Here is a 26505-nt window from a genome sequence, read left to right as displayed (position 1 = left end):
TATGCTCCATTTAGAAGGCGATAACTAATGGAAAACAGTCCCGACAACCAGGCAAAAGATTTGTTTTCCTTTGCCTTTAAATGAAATATCAATGGATGGATATTTTATTTTTAGTTGAATATGAAATTTCACAAGCAACCTGTCAAGCTCCGTTTTCAAGAATGACTTTATTTCACATGTCAAGACAGGTTGGGAAATTAGTTTTTCCCACAGAGGACTCTGATTAGGGATTACAAAGTGAGTGTGGCGCAGGGTGATTTTTCCTCCATTTTTTTCCTCACYGCACCAGCCCAGTGAACATCTAACTCTGCTGACTAAAGGGAGCAATTCATTACCACACGTGGGTGGGGGATGGGAAGCAAGATAGTCATATTAAGTAGACCTGTTGGCCTGAGAAAGAATATTTAGCCCTTATATTATTCTTTCCATCAGGACATATCAAAACACTTGAAAAAGGAAGTTGATATGATCAGAAAGGAGATAAATAGCAATTCCAAGTAGCGTATTGCAGAAGCGTTAGTAGAAATGCTCAGTTTCATAACAGTCTCTTTTGACTGTGGATCTACGAGGCAGAGAAATAAACAGATCTGTCCATTGGTAAAATGGAGAATTTACACACAGATATCAAAGTGCATTTCAATCATTAGTGACCTAACCATTGTAACTCTCTTGGGAGTTTGTAATTATGAGGTCCAGTCCAACAACCAGAGAGAACAAGGGAGAGCTTGTGTATTACTATTAAATTACTGCGTGGATCAGGCCTATTGCCTCTGTCAGCAGACAAAGGCTGATTTACACCATGATTTAACTGCTTGGGGAAAGCAATAAATAGTCTAGATGAAGGGCTCAGGGGTTTTTATCCTATTGAAAATCTGCCCCATTGCATGGTCTTTCTAAAGTTATCCAGTGGATTAGTGGAAGTCACTGGAGCAACCAGTAATTTTGTGGTTAGTGTAGGTAGGCAGCATTGTTTGGCTCCTCTGCAAAGACTTCTGAGTGGAGTTATCTGGTAGATTTTGCTGCCTGTTTTCCTTCAGGTCATGTGAAAAGACTAGATGCAAGGAACCATTTCCAACCAGAGAATATCCATCCCAAGGTCAATCTTCATATTCAGGAACAATGCAGCACCTCCAGCCTCCATTGGCTACGTATTTATTAACTGCTTACACATAAATCTCTTCACAGAACACTCTTAAAAAAAAAAAAAAAAAAAAAAACTCTCCATTTTCTCCTCTTTCTTTGTTGTGCATGCTATAACTTGTGTCTATTTGCCAGTGGCCTTTCTGCCCTGCGTATGTAAAGTGATGTTCAAAGAGCCCCAAAGTCCTGCTGTGACAGGCAACCCAGAAAAACATCTCATAAGAGGCAGTCTCAGATTCCATTGGGTCAAACAGCTGCTGTGCAGTCACTACAACTCACATCAGGAGGGAAGAACACTCCAAGGGCAAGAACTTCATATGGAGGCTACCCATGTTTTCATGATGCCATTTACAATAATAGCCTGATTTTCAAAAACACGAGCCAGGCATCAGCCAGTTCCTGAGGCAGATCTCTGACCCGAAGACTTCCAGAGCAAAAAGAGAGAGAAAGAAAAGGGGTAGGAAAAAGTTATCAACTTATTTACACTTCCCTGTTCTGCTAACCAGTTCTGGTCACATCTTCAAAACCTACTTGGAGAGATGAACACTCATTCACCTTATTGAGCTTCACAATCCTCCAGGCTGCATTCTGCCCTCTACACTGCAGCATCCGCTCTGCAGACTACGACAGCAGCTTTGAACCACCTAATCTGCTGTGGAGAAGTGCCTCCCTCCAATATAGCTACAAATAGGTTTAAATCATTAGATCCAGGTTACCAAACAGTCTCTTGGATCAGGGTTAATTAAATGAGTGTTGAAATCTAATTAAGGACTGGTCCAGGTGATAATTAGCAGGAAATGTATGCATTAAAATATTCATTTGTCGATGAGCTGCAATTAAGAGTGTGATTTGGGGAAGGATCAATAACTACATCATGTGATTAAAAAAAAAAAGGAGAAAAGTTACCTAGCCTTGAGCAGAATTGCAGGGGAATTTTGGCTGGATTTTTTTCTCCCCCCTTTTATCCCCCCTGCTTTCTGTTCTACTCTCGTAATAACTTCTGGAGACTGCTCTCCACCCTTGAATGAGGCATTCATCTCTCCCTCCCTTTGTTTTTCTAAGTCATTTGTTTTAAACCCTTGTTCTTCACTACATTGTTCAAGTGGGTTATAGATTTATTAGAGAGAGAGTAACAGGTCAAAAAGAAAGATTCCTTGCCAATGAAAATCACTACCTCCCAGAACATGCTGCTAATCCAGGAGAACATTGCTCATTGTGTGGTCTTAGGTTGTTTTTTTTTTTAGCAAGTTAATTCCTCAACTCTTTATTCATAACTGAGAATCTGAAGAAGCTACTGAATATGCATAGCTCGGACTTATATATGTGTACGTGTATTGTTATGGTTTGCTACATTATTCTGAACTTGTAGCAGAGCAACTCTGCTTTCACTGAGACTATTTTTTTCCCGTTACGGGTACATAGGTGTGTATGTAAGCAAGTTAATTACACTCCCCTTGCGCAATCCCAGACAATCTCACTTCTGCTGGAAAAACGTGGGCCCCACAACAGCCCAGCTCCTCTGGCACAAATTTGGCGTTCCTCTATTGCCACCGCTAGAGGCTGAGCTGGCAATTTCCCAGCTGACTGTTTTTCCATCAGTGAATACCCGCATGTCAAAAGGGAAGCGTACCGTGGGAACGTGATGATTTCAGCTATTCTTTGTCAGTCTCCTGACAGCTCACCTGCCCATCTCCCCAGACTCAGCATCAGCCCAGCTCCCCAGGCAACTGTCTTCCTGCTGGCGGGGCTGCTGCCTCATCTCCTCTCCCCATGCACCTCTCATCCCCTGGAGAGACCATGCTGCAGGGAATCAAGCAACCCATGAAGTTAGGAAATCCTTGGAGCCAGCCAAAAATATCAATGCCTACTTAAGCAGATCTATTTCTTTCCATCTTTACCTCCTATCAGAAAGTTAAGACTTGCAGTTTCTGACCTTTCATCTCATTTTGGGGAAGAGAGGGATTTCTTTCATTCCCCAAGCTCTTCATTTTTCACAAATTTCTGCAGCCAACTCTGATGATCATTTGTAGATTGCACCAGTGTGTAGATCGCCAGTGTGCTGCACCAGTGACTAGAGGCAGAACCCCAACATTGTAAAACTTGCCTGAAAAATTATAGCATTAAATGTATGCTCCTTTGCAGTAGCTTCTCTATTTTCTATTAATTGTGGAGAGAAAACTCAAGTCCAAAAGATTCTGCTTTTGCTCCCTTAATTTAACTGTACTATGAAGATGCTAATTGGAAATGAAACATATGCCCTGCACAGCATACTGAATCCTGCTTCCAAGGCTCATCAGTACTATTGCACTGGATGTGAGGATAGCCAGACACAAGAGGATAACTTTCCGCTGCTGTGTGAAAGGGTGACCCAATTCAGAGTATCTAGCATGCACAGAGCTACCAGATTCTATGAAAATAAGTCAGTTCATAAACCCCTCCACATACATCCTGCAAAAGCTTCTATATATTGGTGCACTGAGTCCAGATCTTTGTCCTCTGATGCCAGCTAATGAGCCAGAAGGTTTTCTATAGATTGAAAGAATGAGGTGACTTTTGTAAAGAGCACGTTAATGACAGTCTGGAAGTTTGAATTTGGAGAAAACTAAAAACTAAGCTACTGGCCCTCTTCATTTACCCTGAGGCATCCTTTCCTTCCTTTCTGATGCTCTTGGCCTCTTGCAAATATCCAGTCAAAGCCTGAGAAGTTGTCTAGGAAAAGCAGTATCAGCTGGATCCTACACTAGCAAATCTGTGTCAGGTGTGTGGATCGCATGAGTCAATATGTACCTGGCTAATCCCTTGTGTCTTGCCTTTTGTTTCCTTTTCTACAGGGAGCCTCTTCAAGCCTGGTGGTGAAATTTGCAGATACAGACAAGGAACGTACAATGAGACGCATGCAGCAAATGGCGGGACAGATGGGCATGTTCAACCCCATGGCCATCCAGTTTGGAGCGTATGGCGCCTATGCACAGGCAGTAAGTATAAACACAAGCTCTCTGTGTGTTCGTGGGGACAGGATTAGTACCTAGACAAACACAAAAGCACCTGAGCAGAGGAACAACTGACCAAAGCAGAGGAAGAGCCAGTGATTCCTTCTTTAGGTTAGTTCCACAGTGGGAGCAAACTGAGCCATGATCTCTGGTGTAGACTGAGACATCTCCCAGAGAAGTCCCAGACTAGCTGCTTCTAGAAGTAGCCAAGCCATGACTGTGTGTGTGTCCATGCAGGACATTCCCTTTGCTGTCAAATCTAGACACCACTAGCCTTTGAGGATTTGGAAAATATAGTCCCTGAATTCTGTTCACTCTAGTTCTCTGCTCTGTATCAGCACCTTCTGACCCTTGTGCAGAAGCTTTCCAGCCTTCTGTTGTGACCAGGACACACAGATTGAGCTGGTTGGGGGCGATAGCTCCATGCTCTATTTTGCCAGGCCCATATCTTCCTGGGCATAATTGTGGGTACCTTGGGAGTGGTCACAGAATAAAATGGCAGTTACTGAGACAAGCACATTTAGGTCAGGAATCATACTCCAGCAGACTTACACCCTTCTACCACTTTATCTCCAAGGCCCTGCCTTCTTCTCTGTTTCCTTCTCATGTGTTGGCGTTCTTCATCCCACCCACAAGTTCTTTTTCTAAGTTAGGGCCAAGAAATTCCTGTCCTTCACCAAAAGTTGCTTGCATGAATAAACTGCTGGTACAATCCAGCCAGCTCCTTGCATGGGCCTTATGGAATCGCAAGGATGCCCTGTTTCTCTCCTCCAAGCTGCACTCCTTGGTGCTGTTCTGGGCCCTTTTTTCCCCCCTCTTCATCAGACAAATTCCATTTTTCCTTCCATTTTGCCCAGATCATTTTTATTCCCAGTCAATGAGGGAGAAGCCTGCCTGTTCCTTGTTCCCCTGCTCCCTTCCTCGCATGACAGAACTGTCTCCTCCCCAGCTGTCTCCACCCCAGAGGGTGTTTTACTGCCCTCCTGACCAGGGAAGCCTACAGTATCAGTAAGGAGAAAAGAGACATAACTGAGTCCAGGCCAGTGGCAGGGGGCTATAACATCTATGCCCCCATATACCAGGGGACTAAACAGGAGGACGACCCGTGGGCATCTGGTGATGAACATCTGCAGAGGTTGTCAGGCAGAAGATGCAGCTGTAGCATTATGCTACAGGCATCTACTAGACAGGTGCAGGAGTGATAAAGATGTCAGCTGTCCTAATGCTTTAGACCAAAACTCCTCTCAGCTACATTATTTTTAATCTAGATTAATTCTTTTAATTGCCAGGATAAAGGAGTCAGCCTAGATTTATACTGGTATAAAAGAGGATGAACTCTGTCCTTTTACTTGTAACTACGAAAGTTCCCTCCGTCAATTTCTCCCCAAATAATACTGGGCATGTTGAGGGTAGATGCTTGAGTGAGTATTTATCTCTGCAGAAAGTGAAAACAGTTCTTGTGTCTGCTTCTGCTCCACTTGAATCCAGTGAATATTTTTCCTATTTATTTCTGTGAAAGCAGGATTGGACCCATCCTCTTTTTTTTCTGGTAAATATGCTAATAAAGGGGAAAGAATAAGTTTTAGATCTTGACCCATTGGATATGACAAGCTGGTGACACCAATTACCCTGGGGACTTCAGAGCTGTCTAAATGATGGGATCACATTTCCGTGTGGCGCCTGTACACCCAGAGCAGGCTCAGATCCTGTCTCTCAATCAGCCTTGCTATCTGTGTCTCTCCCTATCTGCTTCATCGGAGAGTCTCACACAAAAGGAAAGGAGGGGAGCACCGAGCCTGTGTGACGTTTCTTTGGTCCGATTAATCCACCTCAGACTGCCGGCTCTTAGATACCAGGGTGATTGGCACTTCGTAAATGCCAGCAGAAGATGGAGAGATCGATAGAGGGAGAAGGAATGGGAGGGGCAGTTTTATTCAGCCCGAACTTGCAGTTGAAGTTTAAGAGCTAAGGCAAGTCAAGAGGAGGGAAGGCGAAACAGTGAAAATGCAAGAGCAGGACAGTGGTGACAGCTGCAGCCACTGCCATCAGCAACTTGCGTCACCTTGGGTGAATCATCTGACCCTCGGCATCATTTCCGCACCTACAAAAGAAGATGATGATCAGGTTTATTTGTTTTCCAGTCTCCCTTGGGGACATGGTTGTCTCTTGTGCTGTCTCTCCTTGGTGTTTCACATACAGGCCTGATGGCAACACAAATTTTAGAACTGCCTCAGTGCTTAGTAGCGAGGCCAGGACTAGCATGAGATTCTGGGCTCTCTGATTTGTGTTTATCAGCTATCCTCTCAACTCTCCCATTGTAGTCCAAGCTTGACTGATGTCTCCATAGAAGAATCCCCAGCAGTCACACAAGAGCTAGTTAATCAGGAGTTTCTAGGGGCCTGTCCCCATGGAGGAGGCTGCAACCTCCTCCAGTTGTAGGTGCATGCTGAATCTCCTCGGAGGGGCAGTCTTAGCCCATGTGCACATCACTGGGACTGGAGTTGCTCCTCTATAAAGAGGTTTTCACACATCAAGGTGGCCAGTTCATCAGAAATGCAGGTGGTACAGCTGTTACGAGATCAGTGAGCAGCTGTGAACTCACCACTTAAATCCCTTTAGCCATATGAAAGCAGCACCACTAGGGAGAGGCTAGGAGTCCATCAGTGATTGACTGGCAGTCAGTGTTGCTAGGACCCAGGACTGATCTGGGTCCCAGTTCCCCTGTAAGTTGCTTCCTCTGAAGTTCAGCAAATGGCCATGCCACGGTTTGTTCACCGCTGCTGCTCACTACCTCAGCTTAACCAACCTTAACCTTCACAGCAGCCGTGGCCTCACATGGGCTAAGCAACTAGTCCTCAGGTTAAGCAACCATATGGCTACAGAGGGAAAAATGTCAGGAAGCAAAGTGTGTTCTCCTCTGCACCTGATTTTTACCTCTCCTCCTCATGTGCACCTGCAAACAAACAAGAAACCACTTAGCATTGACCATAAGTGCTGGTTCAGTAATATAGAAAGTCAGATCAGACCCTCCTCACCTCTTTTGTATAAAACCCAAGGCAAGGCAAGTCCCATGGCTCCATGGAGCTTGTTACCGAGGTCTCTGTATTCTTTTGTTTCAATCTGTTTATTTGTTTTCAACAATAACTTCCCATGCTCATTTAACTTCTCCTTTTATGAGGCAATTATTTATTTTAGTTCACATATGTATAGGGCACCAGTCAGTTTTGTGGTCAAGCTGCTGTGAATCCGCATCAGCTGGGTGTCAGTAGCTGTTTCCACAGGCTCAATTAAGGGCAGCTTGAGGCAGAGGATTGAACCTAGTGTGTGGAAGAACAGGCTCATGCTCAGTAGCAGAGCAGCTTGTTCGACCTTGATAAACAATGAGGTGACAAGCCTGAAATCATGAGCAAGAAAACTCAAACCAGACTATGAATGGTGGTAGTACAGTCCTAGCCCCCCAAAAAAGCTGTGGTGTCAAAAGTTCCTTCAGCTCTTTTCTTAAGGAAGTAGCAAGTACTTAGCAGCTGTCTCATGTCACTGCTGCCCTACAATGCAGAAAAGAAAATGTGTGCAGACCAGAAAGGGTTGGGAAGATGGAAAAATGCAGAAGAGCAAAGCAAGAACAAAGGAAGGAGCCTTGGAAAGTGACAGATACTGTATAAATTATTTAATTTTTAAATTATTTAAAATAAGATCAAAGTCATAAATCAAGTTTGCATAAAAAATGGGATGGGAGTGTTAGCCACGGTCTCCTGGCCAAATTCCAGTCATGGGACTGATTGCATTTCTGCAGCAGGGGACAGGCGTAGATTTAGTGAGTAAGAACAGACAGATGGGGACAGGGCGGCATGGGCAACTGTAACATTTGCTCTCCGGCCTCGAGCAAGTCCTTCCCCTTCAGTAAATCCGAGCTCCCCTAGCACCAAAAGAGTGCAAATGGCTGCAGTTCCTGAACTACAGACAGTAATTGCAGTAATCTGGGTACAACTAGCACTGCATAGATCTCAGTAGTCATCAGAAGTGGTCACCTTGGGGTGTCAAAGCTGCAGTGACTCTACAGTGTTGACTATAAAAGCTGATCTGCCCCCTCCACCTCCCTGCCCCAGCTCCTGTGGAGATGAAAGGATCTTTCTTTTAAATGGTCTGAGACAGTGCCGAAGGGAAGAATCATTTCTTCCAATATTTATTCAGTTCATACGGTGAAATTATTTTGAAAGCATATTTAAAAAAAATCAACTAGCCCTATGAATGAAGGGAAAAATTACTTTATAGGGACTACATAATATATGTATTTGTTATTATTTAAATGACCAAAATGAGACAGCAGATTTGATACCRGTTGTTATAATACCAGTTACTCAGATGAGTTTTTCTGATTCCTTCCATAATAGGAAGCTATTTTGAAGCTACAAGACTTTGTAGTAAGGCAAATAGTGTGTTTTTGATTGACAACTCTCTGATTCAGAAACTGTGAACACGAAGATTTGGATTGGGTTTTCTTTTAGGTTTTGGGTTTTTTTTTTCAAATTTTTCCAAAAATGAGAAATCCAAATCATTGTGTATCAGATTGCAGAAAGATATTAAGACACATGAAACCATGTGCTGTGCATTTATTTAGGTTTTTCTTATGTTAATTCAATTTAAATTATATTTTCAAAATAGAAATTAAGTTTCCAAGAAGACATTTTAAAATGTCTAAAAGACCCTTCTGATTTTTTTCAGAATATCTTCTGCTTCTTGGAAGGCTTGAGGGTTTTTTGTTTGTTTTTACTCTCAAAGGCCAGTTAGGTAAAACAGACATGAATATGTCAATTCTATGATTTTACCAAATATGAGTCCTCTTACTGCCTGATTTGTTGTGTTACTTACCTCTTTCTGTCACAGGAATACCATGAGGATTAAGTGTTTGTATAGAGCATTAGAGTTGGGAAGCATAGGATGCTTTTATTRCTTTTATTATTATTACTGAGTGAATACAAAAAGTCAAACAAAACGTCAGGCTGTTCAGAGACAGTGATAGAAAATAACACTGAAAAAATGAGAAGGTCATCAGATCATTCAGAGTAAGCTTCCACCAAGGGTAGTGATCATCCTATTAAAAAAAAAAAAATAGAAATAATCCTTCCCTCTCTTCTTCCCCTTCTTTGGTTTCACATGGATTTCTTGGGGGGGGGGAGGCGCTGGGGAAGGCTGATGGCAGCAACTTTGCCCTATTTCTAGCAAGAGCTCTTGGCCTTGACTAACTCACTTCATTCCCCCATACACCTAGGAACGGGGTATTATTTCCGTTCACTGCATGCGGCTGCATGATGCTGGTAGCTAGCAGCTCCCTGAAGCCCAAGGCAGCTGCCCACCTCCCCACCTCGCCGCTGGCCATGTGTCCTCAACCCCTCATTGGACTGACAGCAGCCGTGCAGGGAGCCCATTTGGAGAGGAGAACTGGCAGTCAGTGATGCATTCTTGTTCTGCGTGGTTAACGCTCTGCTAGTGTCATTCCAGACCTGGGTCTTGGCAGTATTGTGCACACATCTGTTCTGGTACAAAGGCAGTGGTGACGCGTGGGGAGGGACCTGCAGTCTTTAGTATCATCAACCTCTTGCTCTGGCATAGCTGTAAGATTGCATCCTTTGCAGCTTTTTGTCTCCTGCGTATCTTAATCTCCCATGCTGCGATAGGACAGATAACCTCGTGGAGGTGCCTATCTGTGCATTGATCTGTGCTGAAATTGAGTCACTTCAACTTGAGCTAGCAGAAAGTGGGTGAGGTGAATCCTCCACCCTTCTCTGTTGACCAGTTATCACCCACTACCCCTTCCTCATGCTTTGGATCACCTCCTACTAGGAAGGTGATCCAGCTGCCCATCAGTTTCTAAGCCCTGGGATGGTGACTGCAGGTTCATAGTACTAGAGGTGCTATCCATGGGCCCTGACTTGCTTGGTAGCATCTCTTGGTCTCTGCAGGTGGTATATATCTGAGCAATAATAATGGCCAGGCTGGAGAAAGGAGGGAATGAAACTATAAGATTGAGTGGGAAAAAAGTCTAAATGATGAGGCAAAGATCATGCCAAGGAAGTAACAGAAGTAAAAGGAAATACGTTCTTTTAGCTGAGGAACAGAAAAGCTCCTCTCCATCTCCTTGGAACAGTCTGAGATAATAAGGCTGCTGCCTTTCTGATTAGTGCTCTGTGGCCCCAGTCCTGGCATGGAAAATCTGCATTTCAAATGGCATATTTTAAAGTACACAATACCCAGGGGTCCTGCTGCTATTGATTTGCCTCTGGTGGGGTCACTGCCTCACTTTCTGCAGCTTTATTAACTGGGATCATACAGTGGGCCTCTTTCAAAATGAAAGGAGAGTGGATGGGACATTTGTCTTCGGGGGGAGCTTGGAAAGGAGTGGGGTGACTTTTATTTGAGCATACTTGGGAGTGCCCTGGGGGTTTTGAAAGGGAGATTGGTGACCCTTGCAGGGCTTACCCTCTTTTCATGAATCTCCCTGGAGCCATGCTGAGGGAAAGGAGGTACGTCTGTCGCGTTAGCTTCTTTCAAGGTGACTGAGTTCCCGTTCTCCCACCCCCATGATGCGACTATACTTGGCCATGCTGTGACCTTCAGTCGCTGGGCTGAGAAGGCCTTTCCTCCCTTGCCGCCTCAACCCTTACCTCTGGGCACCATGCAGATCATCAGCATATTTACCTCTCAAACCAGGGAGGGAAAGGCTGCAGTCTCCAAGACATGAACGAGAAACAGGACAGCAGAAGGGTGATAGGAGTGTTGGCAAGGGCTGTGGTCTCTGGATGTGCTTGGGGTACCCTCTTTAGCCAAGGAAACAGAACCCATTAGCTGTGGTACACAGCCATATTCAGGTTTGGGATGCTACATTTCTTCCTGCTCCAGAGTAGACCCAAATTTACCTCACAAGGTGGCTCCAAGGGCTGAAGCAAGGTGCATGTCCTCTGGGTCATGAAGTATAGGGCCCCAACTCACTGTTTCTCCGTGCAGGGGGATTTATAGCCTCCAGAGCTGCTCAGGTATCCCCAGAGTGCTAAGCATAGCAGAAATGGGGGGGCCACTTCCTGCAGKATGCCTCCTGTAGCGGAATCAAGTGAACCTAGTTTCCTAAATCACAGGTTAGGGGCCTAATTACTACCTTGTTACTACCTTAGCTTTTTAACCCTAAGTTAAATTCAACCTCTTTGCTCCTCAAGCTCATAATTCAGTCTCTATGCAATTATGGATGTTTTTGATCAAATGTTTCACTGAAACCGACCAGGTTTTAGACATAGTAATCAGCAGGTTAGGAGCAGTTTTGTTTTTTTTCATGAGGAGAGATAAAATACTTTCTTCTTTCTCCCTGAAGATATGTGATGTAATGCCTGAATGACCTTATACTTCAAGAAATAGCATGCATGTAGCCAAGGCATACCCTCCAGACATGGTTATTTCAGTGCAAACTTGTAAGCCCTCTGAATATGCAAGAGACCACACATTCAGGTTAGTTAGCAAACCAGGAGGAGCACCTTCCACTGTGAAGTTAACTCTGAACAGCTAACAGACATCAACAGGCAGGAAAAGAAGTTGCATAAGCCATAAATAATGTYACAAGTGATTGCTTAGCTCTTGAGTGCCAAATGGAGATTGTCTTTGGAGCAGTACAATCATTTGTACTAAGGTGGCAACATATTATCTCAATCAGGCTTATRGATAGAGCCCAGCTTGGGCCTGTTTCTCCTACAGCACAGGTGAAAAACAAACCAGAAAAGGATTAATACTTTTTTTTTCAAATGATTGGGAACTAAGGWCCAAAAATATCTGCCCAGGGTCAAGCAAGGTGTGTGAATGATTTCCTCTGACTGTGTTGGTATCTGCAGCTGAAGTGATCACCTTGGGCTCTAAATACAGCCAATAGGCAGAAACAAAGTTGCACTTCATCTGCCCAAAGACAACTTGATAAAAGGGGGAAAAATGAATCTTGGTTTAGACTCCACTGACTGTTATCACATCAACCATAATAGGGGACCAATATGACCAGCTCAGACAAAATCCTGTCTGTATTTAGGTATCTGATGGATAATAACATCAAAATCATAGTCCATTACTAGATTCTGTAAAACAAGTCTCTGATATGAGGAGTAGGCTGTTACCTGTGGGGCAGGCTGACCACAACACACACAGGACCAGCTGTACATCATTCTGTGTTTTGGGGGTGGGCTTGTACATGCAGCTCTGGTCAACTTTGGAGGAATAGAGAGAAGTCAGCAAAAGCCGGGCCAGAATCAGCAATACTAAACAGATCCTACAGATACTGGCTCCCAGCCATCATTTACACAATCAGCCACGGAGCCAGTTATATCCTTAGCTGTCCCAAAGTGAAATACCAAGCTCAGGAAATGAGATATGGGTCAGTAAACACAGCACTGSAGTCAGTCCTGTGTTAAAGATGGACAAATTCCCTCTCCCTCCTTGGCATACTTTATAAAACCACCTACTCAGGGCCTCATCTGGAGAGTAAACTCCAACGATGCCTAGAAACAAATGTTCTCCTTAAAGGGGAATCAGCATTGTGCTATAATAGAGAAGATTGCCTAATCACTCCATCAGTAATTACAAAGAACAGGATATCACTAATTAAAATGTTAAAGTGTCTTATGCAGGGTATAATAAAAAAGAGTAATTAACAATCAAAGGGGAAGCCACTACCTTGCCACCAATCTGCATTAGGTTACAGATAATGATACTATTCAACTTAGGTATAGCACTTTTCATCTGCAAATCTGAAGGCACCCCTATGTGAGGAGGCAGGTATCCTCTGCCCCATTTTGTCACTGGGGAAACCAAGGCTTGTTTACAAAAGTTGTCCAAGATTTTACAGCAGGTCAGTATCAGAGCACGCTTTACTTTTTTTTGTGCTTGGATGGTGACAGTTAAATTGACAGCAGTTGAATGACAGTGGCAATTACAAAGTTTCTTTTTTTTAGTGTATATGTTTATGAATGGCTAATTTAGTTAATATTTCAATATTAAACTGAACAGTAGGGAAGAAACCAGTCCTTACTGGGACTCTAGAGTCTGTTTAATGATGAGCAATATGTCCCATGTGCTTAAACAACAGCATCAGGTGTTGATTTCCTSATGGGAGAGACAGTGAAATCACAGAGCGCAGCAAAATGATGTTCTGGAGAGAGGAAAGCCAGGAGTCATGTCTAAAATCACTGTAAGAAACCATTATTTCCTTCTCTGCCATTATCTTTAAGTCACCCTTTACCAGGGGCTGGAGGATGAACAGAGTGAAGTTTTTCTCTGCTCTTCCTGCTTTCTACAAGTTTTTCCTAAGCCTCCACCACTGGTCAGGTGCAGCCCGGCAGGAACTCTGATGCACTTCATCTAGCTCTTTAYGCATGTCCAGGAACGGGTGACAAGAACCGGCTTAATCTAGGTTGTTCTTCACACCAGGAACATTTTACAAGCTCATTGTAGCCATTCTGTGCACATTAACTGGATTGTCTTTGGGCTAGGTTCAGAGTGTAAAATAATGAAGGGAAAGTCTGGTGTTAATTTCAGAAACATTTCCATTATACAAATACATTTGCCACCCTTCAGCTCCAAAATCCTTGCCCCAAAATGCCTGAAAATAGGGCCCTGATTCTCTGACTCTGCCATTTGTGGGTACCCTGAGAAAGGCAGCACTTTGAAAACCTTTTGGGAAAAAATACCAAAATTAAGAAAAACAAAGGGATTTTCCCGGCACACAGTAGTAATCCTACTAGGGTGGGGGGGATCTCTTCTCTTGTTTAGCTCTTCAGAGAGTCCCTCTGCTTGGTTGTGCTGGAGATAGGTGCCCTGCCTGGGTTAGGTTGAAATCTGAGCGGTTTGGTCCATTCTGCTGAAGGTCTTTCGGAGGCCTCCCAGCGGCATTAGAAACCTGGTATTTGTCACCTACAGATAAGAATAAATCAGGGCCTCAGCCCTACTACCATGGCAAGAAGGAAGGCCAGGGGACCACAGATGTGACGGGGTGGCGTCTGGAAAGGGGTGGCTGCCTCGYGGGGCGCCGCTTCCCTGGGCTGCCCTGCTGGTGACCGCGTGATATTTTTTCCCTGCTCTCTTTGTTCCAGCTGATGCAGCAGCAAGCCGCGATCATGGCGTCGGTGGCGCAAGGTGGCTACCTGAACCCCATGGCAGCATTTGCCGCGGCCCAGATGCAGCAGATGGCGGCTCTGAACATGAACGGCCTGGCGGCTGCCCCCATGACACCAACCTCAGGTAAGGCCTTGCGCCGGGGCTCGGTGGTGGGAGGCTTGGTGTGCACCTGGTGAGGAGCCAGCGGAATGGCAGCCTTCAGCACGCCAAGCCCAGGGGCTGCCGGCTCTCTGACTGCGTGAGCAGGTTGAGTCTGGCATCTCCACTGGTGGGATGAGCTGGGACATGGCTGACTCTGTCCAGCTCTGTCCCCATTGCATCCAGAGCTTGGACCTCCATTGACTGCAAGCTTCTTGCCTCCAAGGAGCTCCACCTGTCAACCTGAATACATAGCAGGATCCATATTTGCCTGCTCTAGTGGTAGCTTTTGACCTGTAGACACAGAGCACCAGGTCCACAAGTCCTTTTTTTTTGCTCAGGGCCCATTGGAGGCCTCCAAGTAGCGTAAGAAAAAGTAACTCATAAAAAAAAGGCAGGAAGGGATTCATTAAGGCCCCAGATCTGGATCAGAGCCAAATCCAGATATCCCCCTTGGATGTGAGGATCCATTCCTTGGTGTCTCAGTCTGAGCTGTGGTGGAAGGCCAAGCTTTGGCATTTAGTTCCAGATCTGAAATGTCCATATGAGCCCCAGAGGAGCCGCTCTCATGCAGAACTTGGGAAGAGGTCCTCCCCACAGGGAGGGACAAATAATAGACACCAATTAAAATACCCCTTCTAGTGCAGAAAGCGATCAGGAATATGAGTACATGAGGTAGGCTGAGGTAGACTGGAAAACACCCTCGCTCTCCTCCTTCTCATCTCCTCCTGGTTGCCAGAAGATAATACACAAATTTTAAAAAATACCAGTGGCAGTTCTGAACTGCAGCAGGAACTGAGACAAGACATCAATGCAGCAAAGGCAGGAAAAGCTGACCACATCCCACATAAGACCTGGTAGAACACATTGGTTGCCAGCTTCTCCTTTGCTCAGTGTCTATTGAAACCTCACCCTTGCTGGTGATGGCCATCAGAAGCAAGGAGTGGAGCAGGCCACTTCTTTTGTCTGGAAGTTGCAGGATGCTTTAGGCTCCCAAGTTCAAAAATATTAATTATCCTGTCTTTGTGCCTCAGTTTCCAAACTCAAGGATTGGGGATTAGCAGGGGTGATAAAGGTGTCATTGTGGGTCTGACATTATGCTTAAAAAGGGCATTGGAGTCCCTGAGTGACAATTATTAACAGAAATGCAAAGCATGGTGGAGGAGAAGGATAACAAGGGAGGGAGCTTTCTACAGCAGCCAGGGGCCGTATGCAGAGACTTGAGAAGTGACGAGGCCAGCCTGGGGGGCAAGGAGGCGGCATGAGGCAGGAGGATGGAGATGGATGTCATGGAGGAATCTCATTGCAGGCCAAACCACTGCAGGAAAGAAGTGAGAATTCGGAGGGTTTGGCAATATACTGCTGACTTGGGTAAAGGAGCAGCAAATTTGCTGGTGTATCTGCAGAGGGCCACTTCTGAACGACAGATTGGGGCATAAAGGTCTCGTGGGTGATGCTGGTTGTACCTAGAGAGTAGCACCAGAATGGGACTGCAGTCAGAGTGACATGGGATAGAAATGCCCTTGTGTGAACCTGAAGCATCAAGCTGGTCTGGGAAGGACCAGCCTGTTCAGGGGCTGGGTTGAGGAGTAGAAGGCTCAGAAGACTGCCTCAGTCAGCCAGGGGTGCAGGCAGTGCTGGGCAGAGCAAGACCTGGGCCTGCTACTGAGGACAGGGTGGAGAGGACAGAGGCAGCTTTATTGCTGAACATAGTGGAACCCATGGCAGACCTGGAGCAGTAAAGGGCCTGTTGATAGAGCAGCCAGGAAAAATACCTTGTGGCTGAGAAACACTGGACATCAGGGGGATAAGGCATCTCAGCGGTGTAGACTTGGGACCATTTCTAAAGCATCAAGGTCTGCTAACCTCTGTCAGCCACAGAAAATGTCCCTGTTCACACAGAGCTTTGCACCTCTTTGCAACCTGTAGCTGAGAACAATGTCAGTGCCTGTGGGGTCTGATACCTATCTTTCCTTTTGCTTATGTTAGAAAATGAGAGAGAAAAATGGAAGGAAGGAAGATAGGGAGGAAGGAATGAAAGAGAAAGATCTTGTTCCCTAGCAACTTATGGATAGTCAAGGAAAAGCGCTTGACTCAAAAATCTTACATCATACATTTCAAAATATATGTTTACACAATGTTATATATATAAACAACAAGTTGATGGAGCTACTGCAAATCCAAATAGAGAAGTGGCTTAATTATATGTGCACCCTTTAAACCCTCTGCTGGAAAGATTATCATATTTGCATTAGTTASATTTGTTTTGTGTTGGTGGGAGCAGAGAGAATGTCAAACAAAGAATGCCTGGAATTCAAATGCTCTGAGGGCCTGAAAAGCTTGAATCCAGGCTATGGTTTGTGATGGCCCCACCACAAAAGAACACAACCTCTATTGCATATAGATACGTCTTGAGAATGAGTGAGTTCTGTGACATAGGAGCGTAAATATCAATGCAACAGCCAAACTGTGTGCCTGCCGTGATATGCAGCACGTGAAAAATATCCCAGCTCTTTTGTGTAAGTTCAGCATCTCTTCTGAGGTGCCCCATGCCCTCTCATTGTCAGATATAGGCAAGGAGGCTCATGGTCTTTACATGCTTTCTGKAGCACCCATGACTGGTCATTCCTGAAAATATTATGCTGGGTTAAATGACCTCTTGACTTATTTCATGGCAGAAAATTTTGCACTCACCCCGTGAGAAATGTTCAGTCATGGAATCTGTGTACTTTAGCATTGTTCCGTTGTTACACTGAGTAGGTAGCTTCCTTCATGACAGACCTCGCTAATGGTTGTGGAAATGTCCATTCACAATTACTCCTTGGGTGAGATGTTTAGACTTTGAAATGACTCTGTGTATTGTTGCAACACCCACAAAGCTTGTGATAAGATGCATAGAAAATGTGTTTCACATAAGTCTGAGCAGGGAAGACTACAACACTAAGAGCAATTCCTGAGTCGCCAAGAGATATTTGAAGCCTTACATGAATTCTCCTGCTGGCTTTTGTTAGCATTCAGAAAGCCAAATGGAAAATGATCGTTCTGTTTCATAGCAGGATTTCCAGTCATTGAAGTATATCTTTGTTCTGACTTGGAATGAAAATGAAACATTTCAAAGTTCTCTAAATAAAAGGCATTAGAAAAAGAACTTGCTAATTTGAAAAAAAAAATTGTTTTGATCTTTTCTAAGCAGAAGGAAAATTGTACTAGAAAAAGGACACCAGTAAACCAGAAGTCCTGGAGGCACTAAAGGCACTGGCTGAGCATAATACCTTTGTGCTGGTATCTTCAGGCCKCTTGGGTCCTTACCTCCCTTTGAGTCTACAAAGCAAGCTGTAGGAGCCAGAATTTGCTTTTCCTGCATTCCTAATCCTGCTGGTTTTCTGTGCTTCCCATCTCTAGGAGAGTAGGTTGTCAGGACATGACCGTGAGTTCATGCTGATGAGTTCCCAGGATGTAGGAACTTCAGGGGTCTTGGATCCAGGTACAGCTACCAAACTAGAAACAGGATTCGTATCACTTAACTTTAATCATCTGCAAGTTAGTTGTTTAGTTTARGCTAGCCTTTTCGCTTGCCTGCATGCAAAGGAGAGCAGCAGGTAGTCTCAGAGGATAATTTCAGGTCACGATAACTTTGTGCTGTCTACTGGCATTTTGAAAGTTCCCCATCGAGAGTTRCGTTTAGCTCCCACAGTTGTCTGCAATTGCAAGGATGTTAATTTGACASCTCTGAAAGTTCAATGCAAGTTTTGCATTTCTCCCATTATTGGTATAATCTGGGGGAAAAGTAGGTCTGCGTAGTTTTATGGTAGCAACTCTGTCATGTGACCATATGTATTATACCACTTAGTGTTAACTAGGTGGTAGCCTGGTAATAGAAGTTCATTTAGTCTTCCTTCCCTTTCTTCTCCCTTCCTCCCTCCATGCTGTAAATCTGCATCTGGTATAGCTGGAGCAAGGCATCTCGAACTGGGGATGTAATCCACAACTGGCATGCACCACTGCCATTTGTTTTCTGTGGTGGCATTCTGCCAGTTTTACTCCAGCTACAGATCTGACCCCTCCAGGGGTTATATTTATAAGAAGAAAATTAAAGAATTGTGATGGATATGCCTAAACTTCCTTACACACACACAAAACAGCAAGTGCAAATCCCTTGCTGCAGTTTTAGAAAAAAATGATTTACATTGTCTATGCAAATAGAGGCGAGATCCAGAAAAGCAACTGAAATTTTAACTAGTCTTTGTGATTTGCAAGCTGATGGCATATGCTAAAAGCATTGCCTTTGGACTCTGGTTGCCACCACTGGCTCCCTACACCTCCACAGAGGACATTTTTAAAGGCCAACACYATTTGAATAAGAAAAGCAGAAGCAGTAGCTTGTTTGTTCAGGGTTTCAGAAATGAGCTGAAATACTGTCTGTTGCCTGGGCTACTCAAATAAAAACTCATCAAGACAAAAAGCTCATGAATCTGTATTGGCTTTTTATAGCATCAACACAGATTTAAACAGTTGTTAAAGCATGGTATTGGACTAGCCCATCATTGAACACTGCTATAGTGAAAAAAAATCTGCAATTGGTTTAAAARGGGGATTCTTGCACAAATGGTACTTTCAGTCAGTAATATACTGTGACACAGAAACATATTGCCAAAGATAAGATTGGCAAATTTTTAACTTCATGCCTAAAGCTGGCAAGAGAGAAACATCATTTGATAATTATAGAAAGTTTATTTTTCCTCTCAAAAATATCCTGAATAAGTTGCTAGAAGAGCAGAATGTCTAGTCATTATAAAAATACATAGGAGAAGATGATAAGGTAGCAAAGGATTCAATTGTCCCCTCAGAATTTTAATGATTTTTACCAGTAGGTAACAGAATCCTCCCCAAAACCTAAAGATAAGGGTTACTGAGAAACAGCATTATTTCAGCCCTCCTCTACCTTGGATGGGCTCAGGAAAGAGGAGAGAGATATGATTCCATGAAAGAAACAAATCTAGCCCAAATTTTGCCTCTGCTGACTGGGAGAGCTCACTCTACTAAGAGAGGCTTGGGCCAAACAGAAAATCTAAAAAACCCATCACTGGCTGCACAGATAGATCTGCCAAACTTGTTAAGATGCTGAAGAAATTCAGAGTAAAGTTACATACGAGACATATACATAAGAGAGTGCAGACAGGCAGCCCACAAAGCTGCCGTCTCCAAAGAGAAACTGAGAGGAGCTGTTGTAGAAAGGTGGGATTGAGGGTTTGCCTTTGGTGCTAAATGGTATCTAGGAAAGCCTCCTCTGAGAGCCTCTGCTAGGCTCCATGTAGTGGTGACAGCTGTCATGTCAGTAGCTTTCTCCACCTAGTTATTGCCTCCAATACTCACCAGCTCTGATTTTGTGTTCTCCCCACTTGCAGGTGGAAGCACGCCTCCTGGCATAACTGCACCAGCTGTGCCTAGCATCCCATCTCCAATTGGGGTGAATGGTTTCACTGGCCTCCCGCCTCAGGCTAATGGGCAGCCCGCCGCAGAAGCCGTGTTTGCTAATGGCATCCACCCTTACCCAGGTAAGCCAGACCACTGCCATGATCACAGCCTGCTCCTTCAATCTGGGTTCACTCTAGCATTGGTACTACCGCTTGGCTAAGGATTGGGATCCATCTCACCTGACTGCAGGTGTCTAAAAGCTATACATTTAAATCTGGATGACAGGCATCTAGGCTGTGTTGAGGGGGAAAATTTCCTACTCAGGAATGGAGTGCTTATCTGTTGTATGCCAGAAAAACTTGTCTGGCTAATACAATCAGGACACCTAGCATCTTTTTCTATAGCTGAGATCTGAGCTGGGAGTTCACCAGCCCATGCTGGCACATCTCCCAGCTGGACTTCATAAGGGATTGCTCTTGGCTAGTCTTGAAGGAGCAGTGCTAAGCCTGTGCCCCCAGAGGGTTATCATTTGCATCTCTTAACATCCACCATCGGTACCTCCTTCTGGGGTTCATTTGCAGCTAGTGGGGTCTGGGAGGGGAAGTTCAAGGGGCTGCGTGGCTGCTGACCCAAACTGCTCTGTGCTGCAGCTCACACAAGCAGGCAGCGGCCGTTGTTCCCTGAAATGCTGACAGCACCCAATCCCTCCACCTTACAGAGACTGTCACATAGCCACAGAACAGGTTCAGCTTCACCTTTTTGGGGTGTATCACTCCACAACTGCTTGTAGGATTCAAAGACTGTGACTAGTCCAAAAGATGCCAGAGGGTGATTTTGCAAGCCCTGGCAATCAGGAGTGAATCTGGGTCATTAAAGGATACATACCTAAATCTATACCAATACTTATAAATATACGGATACTGTGAGGCTGCAGTCACCAAGAGCTCAGGAATTTGCAAGGCCTTAATGTGCAACTCCATTTTTTCAGGATCTTCAGGATTTGAAATACCCATTTACAGCTCCCTGCTCCAAGTTGTACTTCTTCTAGGAAGACATTCCTTACTATTACAATACACATACTACTAGTAATATAATAATACTAATAATAAAAATGTAAATACACTTTTACTAATTGATCCTAGCTACCAGCTGGCAAAAGAGTAGTTTACCCTAGGGCACTCATAGATTAATCTAGTCTGTTAGGAAATCAAACACTGAGTCAAATACTCTGCCAAAAAGCCTGGAAAAAAACCCTAGGAAAAAAAAATTAAAAAAAATCAATGTCAGCCAGTCCTGAAAARCTCAGAAGATTCAACATCACTGGGGATTTTATGAGCTATTAGGGAAAAATATCACAGAAACACAAAAGTCTTACCTGGCTACTGCTCAGACAATGTCACTAAAAGAGCTGTGAATGCAGCTAAGGAAAGCCCAGAAACAGCAAGAGCATGGAAAAAAAATAGCTGTTTATCATTCTCCCTGTCCCCCACCTTGTAAACATTTAGTCATAAGTTCAACTTTAAGCAGAATTGAAATCAAGGGATTTACTGTGCTGAAGGTTAGGCATGTGTACACATTTGTAGCAGCTTTGAGCCCTAGTAAGACAGTTCAGTATATGACATTTGATGGATGTACAGAGCCTGTGGCAGATGAGGTCTTTGAAATAGCTGGGATTCTTAGAARCAGAAGAGGGATGGGAGGGTGGCTCTTAGCAGCTTATGGAAGCATCAAAAAATTGCAGGAGGCCTCAGTGTGTTCAGTGAAATCAGCCAAAGTAGCAAGAAAACACTCATTCTTTAAGGTTATATAAACGTATGCATCTGTTCATCTATCCATCTAAGTATCTACCTGTTTGCCGGTCTATCATCTGTCTGTTTATCCATCTATTTCCATGTCTATCTTTTTTTCTGGTTTATCTGGCCCATTTTTGCTAATCTTCCATGATACGTTACTGTAGATATCAGAAAAAAGATCATAGAATCAGTAAGGTTGGAAGGAACCTCTGGAGATCATCTAGTCCAACCTCCCTGCTCAGCAGGGTCACCTAGAGCAGGTTAGACAGAATGATCTTTTCAGAGGAATCTTAATGATTTGAGCTTTTATTACCATCTCCAAATTCCCCATAGTRTTAAGAAAGGTTTAAGTTAAGTATTTCATCTAAGATCCTATAAAATTCGGTGGCCTGAATCTGATTCTCTCTGAGTTTTGGAGAGGATTACTCAGCCAGCAATTCACCACTGAATCCCTGCACAAACACCAACAGGCTAACACACCTGAAAGGTGAAAGTCATCCTTGCCTCACTTCTGGAGTTCTAGTGGTGAGCAGAAGTACAATATTTAATTCTCCAAGTAATGGGCCAAATCCTATTATAAAAGATTTGCAGGATCAGGCCTAGGAAAACTGGCTTCTTGATATGGTTTTATAATCATCATACCTTTCCTTGGCAACCCAAGCAGGACAAAGTTTCCTTCCAAGCTCCAGCTTGCCGGCTCTGGATTCTCTGGCTGGATGCTAGTCTGCAACAAGGCATCCTAATTACATTTCCTGGGATGGCCTGCATTTTAGTTCAGTGAGCAGGCATGAGGAAAGAATTGAAACTCAACAAAGCTTAAAGAATGTCAAAACTTCAGATATTCAAAAAAAAATTTTTTTTTAACCAGGGTGTAATCCATAAACCTCTGCCCCAAGGCAGAGGGACTCATTTCTGCAGATAAGAGCAAACATCCACAATTTGGTTTGTATAAAGTTTCGATTTATCTAGGCATATAGGCATGTCTTCAGCAGTACCCTGGTCTTTCCTAGGGCTCAGCCTGTCCCCATTAGCAGTAAAACCCTGAAATCAAGCTCCTTTGTAGCAGGTTGGGTGTTGGAGATGTCATGTGTTTATTCCATTTTATTCTCATCCCTTCTTGTGAACATTTGTGCACGCTCCAAAACTTTACTCCTTGCCACAGGCTTTATTGAGGCCTCGAGCTTAGCAGCATTTAAAAAAATAAAAAGAATTAGACATTTGTATGGATAATCAGAACATCCACAGTTGCATTAGACTGGATAAAAATGTAGAAAGGACACAAACCTTCATGCTTTATAATATAAACCAGCCACTAATTGTTTCAGATTAGAAAGACATTTTCATCACTGGGTAGCTTATTCCGTCATTTTTCATAATGGTATTTCTTGCAATTTCCTCTGTAGCATCTGATATTGGTACTGCCCTGTGGTTCTGTGTGTCTGCATTTCTAAATGCAAGTGTAGAAAAAAAATACTAAAGTTGAGTATGCAACTGCACTAACACTGTAGAGAAGAAAAGAACATACTTGTCCCCATCCCAAGTCAGCATCTCCCAAACAACTTTTATTATATATCTCTAGCACTAAAAGAAGACAAGACTGCATCAGTATTATGTACATAACCATAGTTTTGCTATGGATATGGAGCCAAATATTGTTTAATGCCTGAATTTTGCTCTCAGATGCTCTTTTATACTCCACAAAAACCTCAAATGTAGGTTCGGACCATTATAGGCAACAGAAAAATGTGCTTTGTTTCCTGAAAATAGTAAAACAGGACAATCAAAATCTGTAGAGGCATGACATCCATATCATTCAGACCCAAGTAAATCCCATTAATTGTACAGTTTGTCTACATGTCCATCTTTGTGTGCAGGTATAATATTTTTGACGTTTCATTTAAATGAGATTAGAATGTCACAGTTTTGCTGTATAAAAACAGGTTATTATCATGTAGTTGTATTTGCCCTGTATTTTCACTTGCTTTTTTTCTGTCTTTTCCTCTACTCCTTTTTAAGATTTCCTTTGTCTGGAGTAGGGGCATACACAGTATCATTTCAGTCAGACTACCAATGACCCATGCTYTGGGGCAAAGGCAAGAGTAGGTCAATCACCTATCAATTTAGTGTTTGTGTGGTTCTGACTGGGCTGCAGATCCACACAGTACTTCTGGGAAAACATTCCTTGCAGGCATACTCTTTGCAAGCTATGCTCTCACGCTCTTCTGGCTTGGCCAACACATAAAGCCTTGTGGTGCATTTCTTGGCAAGGACAGAAACACAACTGAGCAAGTATTTCCTCTCCCACTAGTCTGAGCCCCTTTGGTAACTGGCATTTTGCTTTATTAATGTCTGCCCTTTAGTCTTTCAGCCTGTAGCACTATTGAACATGGCAATATGTCACAGCATATAGTGGGGACAAAAAGCATAATCTGTTGTGCCGTGATCTTGTGAACTACTTCGCAGCAGTGCAAGAGCATTTGCCATTTTCACATAAGCAATAGTAACAGGGATTGTGCTCTTCTGCCAAAGCTTCCTAGCCACCGTGAAATCATGCCTCTCTTGTAACAGTTTATGGCATATGATAACAGTGGCTACCTTCTGCACCGGTTTCTGTTGTATCTCACACCATTAGCCCTCTGCTTTCTGGTAATGGGTCCTGGTTTTACTGGATTCCATCAGGAGGGACTGGCCAAAGGACTTGCTGCAAAAATGATAACTCTCCTGGGAAGAGAGGAAGGGAGAGATCAGAAAACGGGGAGCACAAGAGGCAGCAAATGAGACAGGAGTGGATGTCACAGAATCAGGGACCTGAAATGAGGGAACTAGGAGGGGAGATGGAGCAGAGCGTACCCTCAGCATCCAGAAAACAGGGAATGCTGTGCTGTGGTCTTCTGCCAGTGATGTGCCCATAGAAGGAATTAGAAATAGACCCCACACTGTGCAGCAACCTCCAAACAAGCTTCTTCATTATGGGCCAGGGGATGTCCAGCTTTACCAGAGCCGGGGATGGTGGTCTGATAGCTTTATGGAGCCTTGGATGGGGAGTGCTTTCCAGCACACTGATTTCTTCAGTGCATTTAGGCTGGGTTTAGATTACTGAAATAAAAGAAGAATTTCATCCTGCGTTCATAATCATTTTAAACCCGTTGTCTCATTCACTGTTCTCAGGCACTGACACAGTGGTGCTGTTTCTGGCTGCCCACCACTGCCAGGAATAGCTTTTTCTTTCCTTATATGTATACACCTCAGAAGTCCCTGGTTACAGGTTTCAGAAAGGGTATATCTGGACTAAAAGACAGCAAGCTTCTACTTTGTACCCTACTTTGAGATCCAGTCCTCTCTAGGGAAGACTAGATGTCAGTATGAACAGGCAGCCAGGTCTTAATGCCCATGTTTCCAAGCCACCACTGAGACTTGCAGCAAAGATGTCCACCATGGGTGAATTCTTGTGCTGTAGAAACTCATGTCTTAGGAGCTGAACCAAGACCATCAATTCATTTTCCCTACATCAACAAAGAGCTATCAGGCAGGAATGAAGTTCACCCACTGCAGTAGAGACAAGATTCAAACTCCWTCTGTAATTATTATCATTACCCAAGCTAATTTTATAGGGGAGGAGTTACTGGAATACCACAGCCTTGTCTAGTACCTTGTCAATTAGCTCGCAATACTGTAGATGGGCCCATGGCTGCTTTGGACCAGTCGGTCCCAGGATCAGTCCTGATCATGAGAGATACCATCAAGTGGCATAGGGATAGATATCAGTGAGAGGCATTGGGCATCCTGAAAGGTGTCAGATAAGAGGAGTTTAGAGAGGGGTTAAATCAGAAGAACAGAGAAAAAAGTGATCTTACTACATCAGTAGAAGATCTAGGAGGAAAACCAAGCCCCAAAGCTTTCAGTTCAGTTATACACAATGCCTTAGAAATCTTCCTGGCTCAGAGGCCCCAAGGCTCCCTAACTTGCTACAGGAAAACTTTGGCTTCGTTGTGTTTATCTACCCTAAATCCCTGGGTGAGTGCTTTCCCTTTCATATTCTATATCAGCAGTTCCAAAAATGCAACAGTGAGCACCTAAAACATCATTATGACTGGGAAGCGTTTATTTGACCTATTTGTAACAATCTGCCATGTGCCATAAACCACACTTTACTGGTAAAATAAATAAGTGAAGGAATGCACTCATTAAAAAAATAATAACAAGTTGCCATCTTCAATTGTGGTCTAAGCTACTTTAATGATGCCATGTACTTCCAACGATCATGCAGSAGCCATAATGAATGAGGTTGCTTAAGGCAGTTGTGGGAGCCTTTTCAAAGACAAAATATTTTCTCTTCTGATGTGGAAGAAAGTGCAAATATAAAGCAGGCATTGTGCTAATGTTTTCAGAGGCACCTAAGTGAGTTAAGACCTTGAGTTTTATTTTCAAAGATAACTTAAGCTAAGTTCCCCAAAAATACGGAGTTAAACACCTTAAAAACTCACCCTGATTTATGTGTTTACAGGCTCAGGCAAAGGGAGGGAAGTGTGGTCCTGACTGCTGTTGAATTAGTATGTCACCTTGGGCAGTCACCTGCACCTCTCCACATTTCTGATTCTTCTTTGTCTTTCTCACTCTGTACAGTGGGAACTCTTCACGGCCAGACATGTCTCCTACTGTGTGTTTGCACAGCACCCATCTCAGCAGAGCTGTGATTAAGGATGGGCTCAGAGGCCGAACTATTAAGAAAATGATAAAGATAATCCTGATTCTAGGGATCAGCTATACGAATTTCATTGTAGGCCCATTTATTGTTCCAAACAAGCACCAAAAAATATGCTATGAAATAGCGTATTTTCATTTCATAGGGATGCTGTGAAAGGGCTTCTCCAGCTCACAGGAAGGAGCAG

The 26505-nt window shown here is 43.8% G+C and overlaps 1 protein-coding gene across 1 annotated transcript in view; it reads left to right on the top strand.

Moving 5' to 3' along the window:
- CELF4 (CUGBP Elav-like family member 4) overlaps positions 1 to 26505 on the top strand; it is a 710880-nt gene that overhangs the window by 621677 nt on the left and 62698 nt on the right. The window contains exons 6-8 of the mRNA XM_085321945.1: positions 3972 to 4115; positions 14246 to 14393; positions 19814 to 19963. Coding sequence (XP_085178071.1) covers positions 3972 to 4115; positions 14246 to 14393; positions 19814 to 19963 — 442 coding nt within the window. The remainder of the gene's footprint in view (positions 1 to 3971; positions 4116 to 14245; positions 14394 to 19813; positions 19964 to 26505) is intronic.

The sequence above is a fragment of the Rhea americana genome, unplaced genomic scaffold (genome assembly GCF_003343005.1).
Source record: "Rhea americana isolate MKP2758 unplaced genomic scaffold, rheAme1 scaffold_73, whole genome shotgun sequence".
Classification (NCBI taxonomy): domain Eukaryota; kingdom Metazoa; phylum Chordata; class Aves; order Rheiformes; family Rheidae; genus Rhea; species Rhea americana.
This window is presented reverse-complemented; position numbering and strand designations above follow the sequence as displayed.